We start from the raw sequence: 15,578 nt of genomic DNA, 5'->3' as shown, positions 1-15,578 counted from the left end.
TTTTGATGCAGGCTGATGAACTTGCTGCAGCTTCAGTCTTCTTTCTCTCTCTGCTACTCTGAATCAACTGGCTCCAAAGATGGTCTAGTATAATGGATGGATAAAGACATCGTTTGATAACTCAGAGATCAACTGACTGCAGGTTCAAATCCCCTTTTGTGGTATGCTGAGTGATGAGTGTATGTGGGAGTCAAATTTCAAACCTTGCATTGATGAATTTTGAACTTTGAGTTCGCTGCAATTTTGCATCAATTTCAACTTGTGAATTTCCCAATTTCCATCAACGAGCAAGGAGCAGAAAACACACACCTTAGAGCCCTCGGGGTCCAGCTAGCTAAGTTAGCTAGCTTGACAGGTAAGGGTTTCTAATAAAAAAAAAATAAAGATTTTTTTTAAATGCACAAAATAATATCACTGTCCCTTAAAGGACCCGAAGTTTCAAATTAAGATGCAGATTTCCGGTTCATAAATGAATGCGGTATGTCACACAGAGGTTTGTGTGATCAACTAAAAACCTCAAACTCTGTGTTTACAAAAATAGTTTGTTGCTGTTTCATGTCTATTTAAACATGCAAATTTCCACCACTGAAAAATCAGGAGGGAACAGAGAACTAGTTCCATGTGAACCCAGCGGGTTGACGGGCAAATACTTTTAATTTAAAACAATTTAAAAAAAAGTACAAAATAACATAACAGGTAACTACATTTCAATCTACAAAGGTGGGTTAGAGCCATTTTTTATTTAAAAAATGTCAGTCCAAAAACTCATATTTACAAGCTAAAAAAGTCAATACATTATGAGATTAAAATCAGAAATTTACAAGTAAATAGTCATATTATATTAAGTTCATAAATTTACGAGAAATAGAGTCATACTATTACAAGATTAAATATAGTTTAATCTTGTAGCCTTATATTGTAAATTTAAAAGAAAAAAATATTAAATGTTTTTTGTCATCTAAATCGTTTAACATCATTCAACGTTTTATTGACATTCATACTAATTAAATCTATTCTCAGTTTTTCCAGGTATCCCTACTACTTCGCCATCTTCTAAAAATCTGAGCTTGCACTGCAGTGAAGCATCAGCTTTTCAACAGGCTCCTATATATTCCACATCTTATTTTTACATCATTGGTTCTATTCTACATATTACTGAGATTCATACTCATTTAACCATTCCCACTCTTCCAGCAGTTCTTACTACCTCATCTTACTCATTTAAGACAGTATTGCATAGTAGTGTGAGCTTTTCAAGGAGCTTCAAAGTATTCAACATCACTGACATTATTGTTGTTATTTAACATTTAAAGCCAGCATTGCTGTGTAGCGTCAGCTTTTCAACGCTGAGCATTCAAAATTGCATTATTATTTCATTATTATTATTTATTGATTTACTTTTTTAACACATGTTTTAAAACTAGACCCACTACAAACAACCCACGAATTTGAAAACATTTCTCTGTATTTTGTGTCGTGGCAGCTACGTCAAGCTAAAATTACCCTCGCCGGAAACGCAGGGATATATATATATGTTGTAAAATAAAGGCACATCCTTTCTGTTTGCTTGTTTTTCATTTATTCTTATTCAGATGCAATTTACTAATTTCTGATACATTTCCACTTTAAGTCAACAAATACATACCTACACATTTTAAGAGCAATAATTATGAATGAATTATGAAGCAAGTTCCCACTTAACCACAGCTAAACGTGGTCTTTATTTTGAAGGTGTGTGCTTGTGTTGTTCTGTCGGGTCAGCTTCAGTAGCTTCGTTAGCTTGACGCTGCGCATTGTTTTTAGCAGCCACGTCTTAAAGTCAGGTGCACAATTATGGGTTGATAGTTCAGTGTGTGTGTGCGTGTGTGTGTGTGGAGAGCTTCGTGTAATTAAACATTCCCTCGTGTTATGGAATATGGCGGACAGCACTGCTGGCTTTGTTTTGTTGCGGTCCTTTGCATCTCACGTTACCGCAGAAAATCAGCGGCTAGCTTAGCGTCAATGTCCAACTTCCTCTATCTATAACGCTCACTGTCGTGTAGTTGACCGCCGCCGGCTGGCTCTACTGTATTTTTCAGTCCAAGCTGAGGCATCTGGCATTAAAGACAGGTACGGTTTCTTTACAATTAGAGTTTACATGTGCGTGCTAACTAGCAATCAAAACTTAATATCTCGTTTACAGGCAGCGTTGCACTGTTTGGCTGGCGATGGCTGATGAGAACAAAGCTCGGGGCGTTGAAAAGATACCGTTTACTGAACCGCTGCTATTTTCACTCTGCAGTTCAAAAAGCACAGATTCATGTGTAAAATGGTTTATGTTTGATTTACCTGTTCACCTCGGTCTTTCAGCAGCATGCTCAGTTTGGAGGCTTAGGCTTGGAGCCCTGCAGATGTAGTAGTGTTTCTTTTAATTCAGGAGTATTAAATTGAAACCAGGTGTTTGCAGCATGTTCTCAGTAGGTCATCAGTACAGTAGAAAGTATGCAACAAAACACAATAAACTGTTCTTAGAGAATAAAGCATGGATGTAATATGAAGTGATGGAAAATATGCATTATGATATTGTATGGAAACTCTCAGACCAACATCAGACAAGTTAGTTATATTACAAAAAGCTTTGTCAAGCAGATGGATTGACTCGTAGTGTGTGTGTATTACAGAATGACACAAAAAAGTGATGTTTTTTAAAAAGATATTTTTAAATTTATGTTATTTTTTATTTACATGTAAATATTAATACATACACACATATACATGTAGTACACATAGCAACATATATGTCTAGAATTTATCATAAAAAAAACACAACAACTTTCTAACTCACCATAGGTCAAAAACTTCTCTAGTAAATCGACAAGAGAAAAAGTAAGATCATTTTACTTTATAGATAACATAAGATAATCATCAATCACTTCTGTATCTCTAATTTTCGATTTGAAACTTGTTTTTTAGCTGTCGTAATAAGCTTATCTTGAAGATAATAATCCTTAAGTACTAAAATAAAGGTGTTTAATGCAAGCATTTTGGGAGAATTTAGTTTATATATTTTGTGAAGCACAACAATGATGTTCAACAACTTATCATTTTGAAAGCCCAATTGATACTGATCTTTATGACATCCCCCCCCCCCCCCCCCTCCCCCCCCCTCCCTTATTTACTTTTGTCTCATGCCTCTCCAGCTCCTGCAGCAGAAGTCAGGGGACACCAGGACTTAAAGCATTCCCAGCATTTACTGTAAGACCGAGAGACTGATCACTTGCTGGACCAATTAGAAGATGGTCTAACGATCAAAACTCTCATCAGCCCCCTTGCTTTCCTCCTATCACCCACCTGTTGGGCCCTCAGGCAGCAGGCGTGATGCCGGGCGGCAGGCAGACTCCTAAGCATCCACTGTGGCGCTTCCTGTCACCATTCCGCACCAGCCAGGAGCGGGTGGTGCTGGCCCGCAGCGAGAGCCTGCCAGGGGAGCAGGTGCTGAAGATCACAGTCACAGAGACAACGGTGATTGAGGCGGAATCAGGCGTGTGGAACTGGCGCTCCCTGACCTACCTGGGTCTTTGGTACTTCTTCAGCTTCTGCACGCTGTTCCTCAACAAGTACATCCTGTCACTGCTGGAGGGGGAGCCCAGCATGCTGGGTAAAGACAAGGAATAATATACTTCCGTTACTACTAATATTAAGATTATTAAGACTAAACAAGGCATTGAACTTGTTTTTTTTTTGCCTTGTATGCTTTTGCGATTGGTAATATCTTGTAGGACCACCCCGGTGGATTTGCAGGTTTTCACCCTTTATATATTGCACATGTATTTTGTGTTACTTCTGAGTAGTGTTGCTATGATAGTGGAATTTCTAACTTCAGTAACACAGTACCTTGAAACTATCAATATGCAACATTTTTTGATACTGTGGGGAACAAGTTAACATTGAGGGCATGACATTTTTAAAAAGTTAGTAAAAGATAAATATACCAAGGCTTTAATATGACAATGACATTTCTTTGTTCGTAGCTGAGAACAGTAGAATGATTTGCAGTAAACATTAACAACTGAAAACTTTTTTCAGTAATGAAAACAATGTTCTTCTTGCAGTAGTGCACATGTCCAAAAGCCTCAAGGACTGTCACACATTCAAAATGCAATGTGAAAATGTAAAAAATAAAAATAAAGCTGTGCAGTAAAGGCGTATATGCAACCAGAGCGAATAAGATGAGTCATGAGACGACAGCACTGTGAGAGGCGGCAGAGCTATATTGGGGCACTGCAGTGAAGAGTGAGCGAGGAAGAAGTATCAATCATATCAGTACTGCGGAAAATGAGCATGGGAACAGTTTAAAATATTCAATATCAATATGTACTGATAAACTGGTGTTTTTGACAACACTACTGTTGAGGATTTATAAAGCAAGCCATTTGTCTGAAGAATGACATCCTGCCTTCAGGGTATGAAAAACAACTTGCAGAAACATGCAACTTGCTTGAGATAGGTGATCCATATCAGTGAGCAGCAGCCTTTATTGGTTTTGTCACAATTATAGTATATGTGAAGACAATTTTGAGAAAACTTTGCTGGTGCATGCAGGGACACTTAAATGCCCAGAAACTGCCTGCAAACACCAAACATTTAAATGCAAGAAATAGTTCAAATGACCTTTCTCACAATGACCACAGTAGTTTTTTGATTTTCCTCTAAAATGCAAATTGACTTTTCTCATTCACTGAATGGCATTGAAATCACCGGTCACGTTTAAAACAAGCAAAACCTACTGGCCTGTGCTGCTTGAGATTGTTGACAGCTAGACTTATAAAGGCGTAACTGTTATGGTTACACCTTTATTAGTCTAGCTGTCAAAAGACAAGGCATGGTAAATATTAGGTTACAGTTGAATCAAGAAGTTAAAGAAGTTTATTTAACATTTGGGCTGTAGGTGCTTATGTCTGTAGTTTAGTTTTTTTTTTAATTGTCTTCCATTTGCTCCACAGGTGCTGTTCAGATGCTCTCCACCACTGTCATAGGCTTCCTAAAGATGTTTGTGCCCTGTTGCCTGTACCAGCACAAGTCCAGAACCGAGTACCCCCCCAACTTCATCATGATCATGCTGTTTGTTGGACTCATGAGGTTGGCTTGGCTCCTCTTTTTTTTCTTTTTTTATATATCCAGTTAGTAACTACCAGGTTATAGACACACTAGAAGCTTCTAAGAGAGTACAGAATTGGAAATAGATGTAGAAATACTAAAGTCATCTCTTGTTCTTTTCTAAAAGTCCAGTGTTGGTGCCATCTTTGTCTTCATTTTTCAGGTTCACCACTGTGGTTCTGGGCTTGGTGAGCCTGAAGAATGTGGCGGTGTCTTTTGCGGAGACAGTGAAAAGCTCAGCGCCCATCTTCACTGTTATCATGTCCAGGCTAATCCTTGGGGAGTACACAGGTAAGGAAAACATTGACTATTTTTATATGCACCAAATTTTCAGTTTTTTCCCCCTATACCAAAAAAGGCAACATTTCTACTATGCTGTTATGGCTAATGAAAATGAATGTTCCACTGATATTCCTGTTTACATGCAGCCATGCATACTCTGATTAACGTACCCTAACATGCTCTTTATCACATCAAAATATGTAAAAGTGGAATAATATAATAATAATAATAATAATAACTTTATTTATATAGCACCTTTAAAAACAGAGTTTACAAAGTGCTTTGACAAGCAAGGCAAAGCAGTAGTGAGAGGAGTTTCATGCATAAGCAACATGACAAAAAAGAGCCAAAAAGTAATACTGAACTAAAGCCAGACAAACAAGAAAGACAATCACAAAACAGAAATAACAACAGCAATGCAGCCTAGTATGAATAAATGCTGTTTGAGGAGTATTTGCAGTAAAACACAGAATAAATAGTACTTGTAATAGGCTTAGAAAACATTGCTGAGACAGAATAAAAATAAATAAATTAAATTATAAAAATAAATACATAAATAAATAAAATATAAATACATAAATAAATAAAATAAAATAAAATAAAGTAAAATCTATTAATAGAAGAAATAAACAAATCATTTAAAAAGAATTACGATCAGATAAAATAGAATTAAGAAAAGAAATGATAAATAAATAAAAATACTGATGTATGTAAATATATAGAATAGAAGACATCACATAAATGCAAGTCTAGAAAATAAAATCAAATCTCATAAATCACTGTGAGCATCTAAACAGGTAAAAAGAAATTAGACATCTGTCTCTGTACACAGTCCCCTGATGCTTCAAGACAAAGAGTCAAGGCCCTTAGACCCAAAGAGGAATGCGTTCTGAACATTCAAAACAGCAGCAACAAAGGCCGATCTTCTGAGTTAACTTGGTCACTGTGGTTTTGTTGTATGAAATCTGGTTCTACCAGTAGGACTGCCAAAGGGAAATCAGATCAATGGCTTTTGTGTTGAAGCGTGGTTGACCCACTTATTTTTGTGTGCCTTTTGTTCTCCGACCTGCAGGTCTGTGGGTGAACATGTCCCTGTTCCCTGTCATGGCCGGCCTGGCCCTCTGCACAGCCACGGAGATTAGCTTCAACATGCTCGGCTTCTCCGCTGCTCTCTCCACCAACATCATGGACTGGTACAGAAGCACTCAACACAACTATCCCACAGCAGTGATATGCTTTTTTTTCTTAAGCCTTTATCTCTGATCTCAGTTTGCAGAATGTATTCTCCAAAAAACTGCTAAGTGGAGACACATACAAGTTCAGGTAAAAGACTGCAAACCCACCGATTTATAACTGCAAAATTAAAGATTTTTGTTCAATGCTTGTTATTAAAACTCTGACTTTTTTCAGCCCTCCAGAACTGCAGTTCTACACCAGTGCAGCGGCAGTCATTATGCTTATACCTGCCTGGGTGTTCCTCTTGGTAGGTCAACACATAATTGCTAACATTATTGTTGTATTGACTTATTATAGTTAACAAGTGTATTTACAGTGTATTGTGTAACTTATGTCTGGAAATTCATTTTCTTTAATAAGAAGCAGTAGACAGCTTGTTTCTGTTAGATGTTTGGCAATACAGTAGCAATATTTACATAAGATAACAGGAAGGATTCTGTATAATGTGTAGGTGTATTAAAAGTTTGTTAATTCAAATATGGCAGAACTTAAGGTCAAGGTTGAGTCACCAATTGTGATGTTGACAGTAGTCGTGCTCCGTGTCCATGTGTCCAGGACATCCCAGTGATCGGGAAGAGTGGGCGAAGCTTCATCTTCAGTCAAGACATTATCTTGTTGCTACTTTTTGACGGCTGCCTGTTCCACCTGCAGAGCGTCACTGCCTATGCTCTCATGGGACGGATTTCCCCCGTTACCTTCAGGTAAGAGACCACATGTTACCATCTCTGGTTACCTGTGTCAGCATTCTGTACTTGTCTTCTACCAGCTGCAGGTTTTGGTTTTCGGGTGAAGCTGATTAAAGATGATTAAACACATTGCTGTCACTTTATTGGGTACACCAGACTGAATATGATCCCTTTTATCTCCAGTACAGTGCAGAGTTCTTGGTAAGATTGATCAGCATGCTGGAAGTGGTCTTTGTATTTGATAAAAATGTGCTTTACATGCAAGCTTCAAGTCCTCAATTTCAACTCATCTTAAAGGGGAACTGCGCTGATTTTAGAAAATCAAAGTTAACTGTCTGGTGTCAAAATGCATTGTGGTAAATGTAGGCACCAAGTTTTAGCCAAGCAAGAAGAGTCCGTGTAATATAAATAAGAAATCTCTGGTTCTGCTATATCAATTATTATGTATTGCGTGTCTGACAGTGTTGTAAGAGTACAATGCTAAATCCATGTAGCACTCCTTTAAGTGTGCTCTGTCACCAGCTTGAAATGATGTTTTGATACACTGATATGTTAAAAAAGCAGAGCCTATGAATGAAGCCATGAACTTTTCAAACTATACTTATACTCTTCACCCAAGTTTGTCCAACTTTACAGCAGAAATAAACATGTTTACAGCCTGGTATAAAAATGGTTTTAGTCTATGGCAAATTTAAAAAATGATGACAGTTCTATGGAGGTGAATTTTCATACAACTCACCTGCTTACATTTTATTAGGGCTTAAAGTTACATTTGCCTTAATTTATAAACCAGTTATTTTTTTCACTTTTGTATTACTGTTTTTTATGTAGTAGTAGTAGTTGTAGTTGTACTTGAGCACAGTAACATTGGTTGAGTCATGTTCTGGCATACAAACCTGTGACCAAATTAAGGTCTTTACCATGTTTCTCATAACAGATGATGATCTCATGCAAGCACTGTATTGGATTCATTTGATGCTAACAGTGAAAACCTTCATCTCCTTCTCAGTGTTGCCAGCACTGTCAAACACGCCCTGTCGGTTTGGCTGAGCATCATTGTGTTCAGTAACCCGATCACCATCCTCAGCGCCACTGGCACGGTCCTCGTCTTCATTGGGGTCTTGTTGTACAACAAGGCAAGGCAGATACAGAGGGCAACCCTGCAGGCCATGGCTGCTGAGCAGAACCACAAACCACTTCTACAGGAGCAGAGCTTCCAAGCCTCTCAGTCACACTGAGGACCCGGCAATTGAGAGTGAAATGCTTTCTCGAAAGGGAACAAGGTATTAACACCACTCTGTTTGCGTACCTGTGGCTGTCCAGGTGGGATGACTGGATATTTGTTTGTTCGCCTCCCTGCACACATTCCAGTTAAAGAGGACACACTTACGTTGGGTTTTCCCAGGATCTGGTTAGTGTCATTGAAATGTTAGAGCCTTAGGTTACAATTGGTGACTCCTGTGCACCAGTGTAGACAGTATTTCTTTGCCCTGATTGCACACTTAAATCATCCCTGATCTTGTGGTTTGTCTCATATCGGTCAGTAAAAGGGGAAGCTCAGGGCGTCCTTCAGTGTTTTGAAGGAAGCGACTTCTGTAAGCGCTTTGTCTTACATTTGCATTCCAGAGTGTGCTGGTTTATCTGTCATCTGTGGTACAGCAGCTACTGAATGTATGCTATTGTGAATATGTGTAAAGCATTGAAGCTGTAAGATTTTAATCCTGTGATGGTGTAATCTACACTGTATCAAATTGATTTTGATTGCATCTGAATATAAGATGAGAATAGGGCACCGGTGCCTGAGATAGGAGGCCTTTTTGGAGGCTTTTCCAGCCAAAGCTTTGACTTGCCGTTTGACACATTTTAAACAATGTGCAAAACGTTTGAAAGTCACATACTGCATTCTAGGAATGCTCATCCTCCATCATGAACTGTTGCAGATGTATGTTGGGGTTTTTATGTAGTACTGTAACATACTTGCATTTTCTTTGTAAACTGAGTCTCTCCCATTACATGCTGGGCCCCGGAAACCCTGAACAAGAAAAGGGCCTCAGAAAATGAATGGACCAATGAGCTGCTGTATATCACTTATTCGTAATCTTAAAGAATAACAGTTTATTACCACTTGAGTTTTATTTTCATAGCTCGGCCCATTGACTCTATTGGTAATGTCCAACAGTCACATGACCAAACAAGTTCAACAAGTTAGTCACAGTGAAAAAACTGTCTGTTGTAAACATCAGTTTACAAACCAACTTCCTGGTCTCACCATGACCTGCTGTTCCTACTGGAGTTGTTTGCACATGGCTTTCTTGTGCAATGACAGATTATAGACTTCACAAATACACTCACTTATAGTACTTACTTTCAAATAAGGCGTGAACTTGTGTGGCAATACTGCTTGTTTATACGCTCTGATTGACTGTGTTTTGTTCCCAGTTGGATCTATTTTTAGTCACGTTACCATGTTCCCAAATCTCAGATGATTGCAGTGTTATCACAAACAACAGAGCCGCTGTCCTGAACAACAAAAATAAACCCAACTTATAATCAACCAGTTTTCCTTAGCTTCATGCATCAAACCCCTGTGAATTTAAACTAGTAGGATTTAATATGTGTCGCTGGCTATGTCACTGGTTAAAGTGTCATTTCTGTGAGGACTCTTGTGGTTATTGCTATCAGCTGTTCATGAATAAGTTCATAATAAGAGTTGTAATGACAAATCAAATTCACATTTAATAAGTGTTTATCCAATGCTGACATCTTGCCAAAAACAGCTACATGGTGCCAATAGGCAAATGTACATACTATGAACCTTATTCTGACTTTCAATCACACTGCCTCAAATCTCCTCTTTTGTTAGTGTGTGCGTCCAGGCTTGTCTGCTAATTTCTCAGAAGCCCGTGACTAACAAAGTCCATCAGATGTCTGATAGGACAAATCTGTGTTAATCATTGTAAGTCTGTCACATCATTTTGAGCACTTAAGTAATGCTTTACTCTTTGCAGTTTTTGTGCCTCAAGAAGCAGTTTGTTTCTTTTCTGACATGTTGTGCTCACACTTAGGCATCTGTTTTGAGTTTGACCATAAGGGTTGTCTGACTTGAGAACATTTTTTTATAGATTACATTATAAACATGTTCATTCTACGTGGTTATTTCCCATTATTGTTGATTTTTCTTTTCTTGTTAAAGTGCTTTAAAACCAGGTGTGGGCCTAATAATACATCTTTTTTACATTTCTCTTCCATGTTGAGTCTTAGCAATGCTGCCTCAAGAAGCAAGGCCAGACAAGCTGAGTTTTTCTTTTGTTCATTTGCATGATTAAAGGTTCAGAATTAGGAGGTGTTGAGGTAGGATAGAGGAGGTATGAACTGTTTGTTCGGGAATGTGCAAATCAAAGATGTAAAAAATACTGACTAATGTAATTCTGTAGTGAGGATGTGATGTTTGTTGGACACTGTGCAGAAAATAAAAGTATTTTCTCTTCAGCACATTGTGTGAGCGTATTTTGGGATTTAAATGGTCAGCCAGAATTGATTCACGTTGCACTGCTGATTTACATACACACTAGTAACCCAATTTATAACTAGATTTTGGAAATAACCTACTCCTCTATCACATATTCCATTTAGCTTATGTTTGCACATGTGAATAAACCATTTTTCATTCATTCTTCAACTTGGAAATTGTTTTTCTTAAACCTGTATTGACTTTTGTCTTTTTTGGGGCAGCATAGCAAGTTGTAAAAGCAAAACAATGACTCACTCACTCACTCAATTATCACCTTTAACAGTTCATACGGTGAATGTGTGGGCAAACATGGGGAAGCATTTTGATTAAATTTGAGTTTTTGGCCTCCAAACAAACACAACTCCAATATCCCCTCTCCCTCCAGCTTTGTTTTAGTCTCCACTAAGTCTTAATTGACATACCTGTCTCTTTTTGCGGCTAAAATGCTCCAGTAAGCTTACCTGCTGGTTGCTCACTGTGTGCACTGTGCGGTGTTCAGCAGGTAGTGTGCAGTGGGTTTGTTAAGTCTGCCTGCTGTGGCTGGAATCAATGCTGATGAGGGTGAAGAGAGAGTACCTAACACGTAAAGTTGTGGGCTATAAAACTGAAACGGTGAGCTAATAAGCCCTAAAAATCTGCACAGAGCCGAGGTAAATGCAGTCGGGTGATGATTTCTCTAAATTTGTCACTTAAAATGACCCTTTTCTCAATGTAAAAATGTTAATTATGGCAGCTTCAACTAAAAACCATCTTGACTTTTAAGACCAGGAAAGATACTGCCAACTCAAAAGTGGCCTGACATAGCTGAATTATCAGAACATCTAGTGAGTCTTCATGTCACAAGGAAACAGGACTTGCCAAAAACCACTGACCACCTTAAGATATCTGCCAGTACAGACAGGACAAACCAGTAAGGGTAACATGACTCCCACTAAACAAAAGAATCTCAACTATATATGGATGAAATGCGGAAATCCCCTGAAGAGAGACAGAATGAACCCCAATTACATCAACATCTGCTGTCTAAAAAGCAGGCCAAACCTGGTCACAGTTCCAACGTCAGTGCAACAGCTGAGAGATCTCGTCTCAGGAGGGGGGGGGGGGCAAACACTCACAAATGATGAAATCGCCATATTCTTTCTATTACTTATTTATTATATAGTCATAGTTCGTGTCCAATTAAAAAAAGTTTTAAAATAAAGTATAAAACCTATAATGAAAAATGCACCTCTCTCCACAACAAAGTTACAGCGTGTACCTTCATATTTTGAAGTACAATAGATTTGATGCAGAACCCTGATGAGCAGTTCGAGTCACAGAAAACTCAGCCGGAGCTGAATTTGAACATTTTCATTAACAATGTTCAGCTGAAGTGTGTTCAGGTTTCTGATGCTAGGTAGATGAGAGTTGACCTATTTCACTCAAACCTGAGAATATCAGACTTCAGTTAAATTGTCTCTGTATATTAAAATCCCCACACCACGAGGACAGCTTTTAATTTGCTCAACAAGGAGTGAGGTCATCGCGTTGGTGGATAGAAAATCCTCATCAGACTCTCATAGCTGAGGAAGGTGACGGCGTTGACGGGGAAGGCCCTCAGGCTGTTCAGTGTGAGGCCTTTAAAGAAGACCCTCACTCCCTCCTCTCTGACGCTCACTCTCATGCAGTGGAGGACCCCACTGTACTCCCGGCCGCCGGCCCCTGACATCTGAAGCCTGGCTTTCACCACGTCCATCGGTGTGGCAAAGGCCCAGGTCACCACGCCTGCCACGCCACCTGCCATTAATATTGCAAATGTACCTGAAGACAGAAAAGTTTCATGAATAATGCTGTTTTTGCATAGTTGCCTCTGCTGAAAAAATAGAAAATCTGTATATTAAAACCTATTGAATCAAAACAAAAAACAATCTTTTTCCAGACGCAACAAAGTTCTGTCCAAAGAAAGCTGGACTCATCAATGTTACATCTGATGCTTTTTTTTTTTTTTTTTTTTTAAATGTTTTTACCAAACAGATTTTCCACCAAAAATTTTTTTAAAAAAACAGGTACATTTTGGCATTTTAAGTCAAATGCATGCAAAACTAAATCAAATACATGAGATACCGAGTTAGTATTACAACTTATTAAAATGATAAGATTTACTAAATATAAACAATGAGAAACTAAATCAATATCATGAAATAGCAAGTCAAAATTGTATTATGACGCGTTATAGAGTGCCCCAGGGATAGCACACGGATGGGCGCAAGTACATTTGTTATTTAAAGGATGTGGGCGCCGGGCATGAAAATGACAACTGCGTCGTTCTGACACTAAGAATGACACTTGCGCCGCGCCTTGCACTGAGCGGAAGATGGAGCCCAAACTCTTTTTGGGCTAAGAGGCACTATGTGACAGACCCAGAAGTTGTAATTCCACCTATTGGCACCAAAAATATGCTTTAAAGCCAATCGCTCCTTCAAAGGGTCTGTTCAAAGTCCACAAACCAATGGGTGACATCACATTGGCTACATCCATAGTTTTTAGCCAGTCTGTGCTATTTTACTTCTTAAGTCAAAAATCTACCATTGTATCATGATTTTATCATAGTATCTCATGCTTTTGATCTAGAAAGCTAAGCGCTTGACTGACCATGTAATCATTTTGAATTATCATTACCATTTTTTAAAAATTATTATTATTATTTATAACATTTCATACACTGTTATTCCTAACAGAAATGACCTTCCATAGTTCAAACACTACCCTGGTTACTTATTTATTAAGGGTGTGTAATAATGAAGTGTGGCCTCTGAAACTGACCCGGTTCTTTTCCGGTCTCAGTCAGCGCCTTTCGCGTGACCTCATAAGGCAAAAAATAGAGTCCATAGCAGGGTACGTCCCTGAGGGCAAGGGCCAGCCCTCCCCTGAACAGCCCCCTGAGTCCTTCCTCCTTCAGGATGACGGCAACACAATGAATGGGCCCACGGTATCGGTCAGCAGTTGTTTGACCCTGTAGACGCACCTTCACCAGGTCAATGGGTGCACAAACAAACACCTGAAACAGATCAAGTTAAAGTGTTACAACACCCAAATTAGGAGTGATATATGACTTCATTTTAGTCAGTGTTTTCTAAAGTTTTATGACATATAGCTTGCAAAAACATACATTTTTGACAACAAATCCCATGACAAGACTACAAAGACTTAATCTAACAAGTACTACCTGTAGCTTGGCGTTAAGGATGAGAAGCTTTTTAAAAGGAAGAAATGACCAAAAACTTAAGTAAGAAATGGGTTAAAAAAAAATACAAGAAAATACTACTCCTACTACTGCTAATAATAATAATAATACAATAAAAAGATAAAGACATTTTTAAAACCCACAGAAATAGCCCTGAAAATGTGCTTGTAAATTTAAATAATTACATAATTTTATATGATTCTTAAAATGTAAATATAGTTTTTCTCCTAGCTTTTTTTGTTTTTTGCCATAACATTTTTTTTTAATTTTCTTGCAATCTGTGATACATTTATAACCAAGTGATTCATTGCCTTTTTCCCCATGTTTTTGAAAGGGTTCAAAGACATATACTTTTGAAAGGCATCTGAAAGCAGCACAAGGAAAGTGATGTCGCTCCAGGTTTCAAAGGGTTAATGAAACACAACATTCTCAACAAAAATAGAGAGAGCTCACGAACAAAGAGAAAGGGAGCTCTCTCTATATTTTGGTAAAAGTTGCTCTCAGCAGTTTTGTGAACAAGAGGACATTTTTGTTTGGGAAACTCTTGGAGGCCTCCTATTGGTGAAATAAAGAATTGTGTATGAATACTGATTGTCATGTCAGATTAGGTATTCATGACCCACTCAGGATGATCGTCTTACGATTTTAGTGACCCCCTGACCTTCCCTCCATCCCCATGGATGGGAATTGATAAGATTTTGTTTATACCAATGCCATTATTGATTCTGCTAATCAGTCTAATTCTTTATCAATTCCATAATCAATTCTTGATCAGTTTTGTGTGTGGAAAAAAAGAAGGCCTACATGTTTTTTATTATCTCTGAGTCTGGCCAAAGTGTAAAAACAGAGTATGGAAAGGCACGCATGTGACTCAGGTGTGCAAACACTCCACTATTTAACGGTTTTCTTTGTCAAAGAACCAAACTTTCTGAGCCTGCCTGTATGGCGTTAATGTTATAATAGAGGATATTCAACCTCTAGTTGATTTGATCCTTTCTTGCATGACTTTGTTCATTAGTAAGTGCATTTTGTTTTTTCCTCTGATTGCCACTGAAGAGATGTTTGCCTTTTGCACTGTCTAGGGTGTGTAGTAAGACTTGGAGAGTCTTTTACCCACTTCCAGCTAAACTGAAGTGGGATGTTTGGCTCAAAGTGCATGCCCTTTGGCCTTTGCCTTTTCAGCGTCATGTAGTTAGGGTGGGGGAGAGCTCACTGGTGTATGAAGTAAGTGATGTCTCAAGATCAAAAAGGGAGGAAATTGTCATAGAAAACTATTGCAAAATATGTAAATGTAATCATGAATAATTGTATGAATGTATGATTGCTCCATGGTCATGTTTAGGTTCTTCCAGAGGCCTCGGAGTCTTTCAGTGTCTGCATGCAGGCATGTAGGGAGGTTCCAGGGTGTCTGAAGGTTAAGATACTATACTCCAAAGTTAGACACAGCTGTACGACATGTGAATTACTCTTTAGTGAATCATTATTCTGTTTCTTTAAGTTGTCG

The 15,578-nt window shown here is 38.3% G+C and overlaps 2 protein-coding genes across 3 annotated transcripts in view; one reads left to right on the top strand and one right to left on the bottom strand.

The window, feature by feature from the left end:
• The first annotated feature begins 1,798 nt into the window (after window positions 1–1,798).
• Window positions 1,799–10,829, top strand: LOC121947526 (solute carrier family 35 member E2A-like). Its single transcript, XM_042492608.1, has 9 exons — window positions 1,799–2,109; window positions 3,180–3,637; window positions 4,983–5,118; window positions 5,300–5,427; window positions 6,491–6,611; window positions 6,688–6,741; window positions 6,829–6,901; window positions 7,210–7,355; window positions 8,350–10,829. The coding sequence occupies exons 2-9, from the start codon at window positions 3,358–3,360 to the stop codon at window positions 8,576–8,578; spliced, it is 1,167 nt and encodes a 388-aa protein (XP_042348542.1). The 5' UTR covers window positions 1,799–2,109; window positions 3,180–3,357; the 3' UTR covers window positions 8,579–10,829.
• A 1,196-nt stretch (window positions 10,830–12,025) lies between these two features.
• LOC121947041 (solute carrier family 25 member 45) overlaps window positions 12,026–15,578 on the bottom strand; it is an 18,907-nt gene continuing 15,354 nt past the window's right edge. For both annotated transcript variants that reach the window (XM_042491916.1, XM_042491917.1), the window contains 2 exons: window positions 13,654–13,888; window positions 12,026–12,651 (listed from right to left, as the gene is read on the bottom strand). In XM_042491916.1, the coding sequence (XP_042347850.1) occupies window positions 12,371–12,651; window positions 13,654–13,888 (516 nt within the window). In that variant the 3' untranslated portion in view covers window positions 12,026–12,370. The remainder of the gene's footprint in view (window positions 12,652–13,653; window positions 13,889–15,578) is intronic.

Source organism: Plectropomus leopardus, chromosome 8 (assembly GCF_008729295.1).
Source record: "Plectropomus leopardus isolate mb chromosome 8, YSFRI_Pleo_2.0, whole genome shotgun sequence".
NCBI classification, from domain to species: domain Eukaryota; kingdom Metazoa; phylum Chordata; class Actinopteri; order Perciformes; family Serranidae; genus Plectropomus; species Plectropomus leopardus.
Note: the sequence above shows the minus strand (reverse complement) of the source record. Positions and strands in the feature narration are given on the sequence as shown.

What these genes read in the sequence shown, in the direction of transcription:
- LOC121947526 (XM_042492608.1), top strand. Translation starts at nt 3,358, where the DNA reads ATGCCGGGCGGCAGGCAGACTCCTAAGCATCCACTGTGGCGCTTCCTG. An exon ending in CTGTTTGTTGGACTCATGAG is followed by an intron (nt 5,119 to 5,299) that starts GTTGGCTTGGCT and finishes TTCATTTTTCAG; the next exon opens with GTTCACCACTGTGGTTCTGG. An exon ending in ATTTCCCCCGTTACCTTCAG is followed by an intron (nt 7,356 to 8,349) that starts GTAAGAGACCAC and finishes TCTCCTTCTCAG; the next exon opens with TGTTGCCAGCACTGTCAAAC.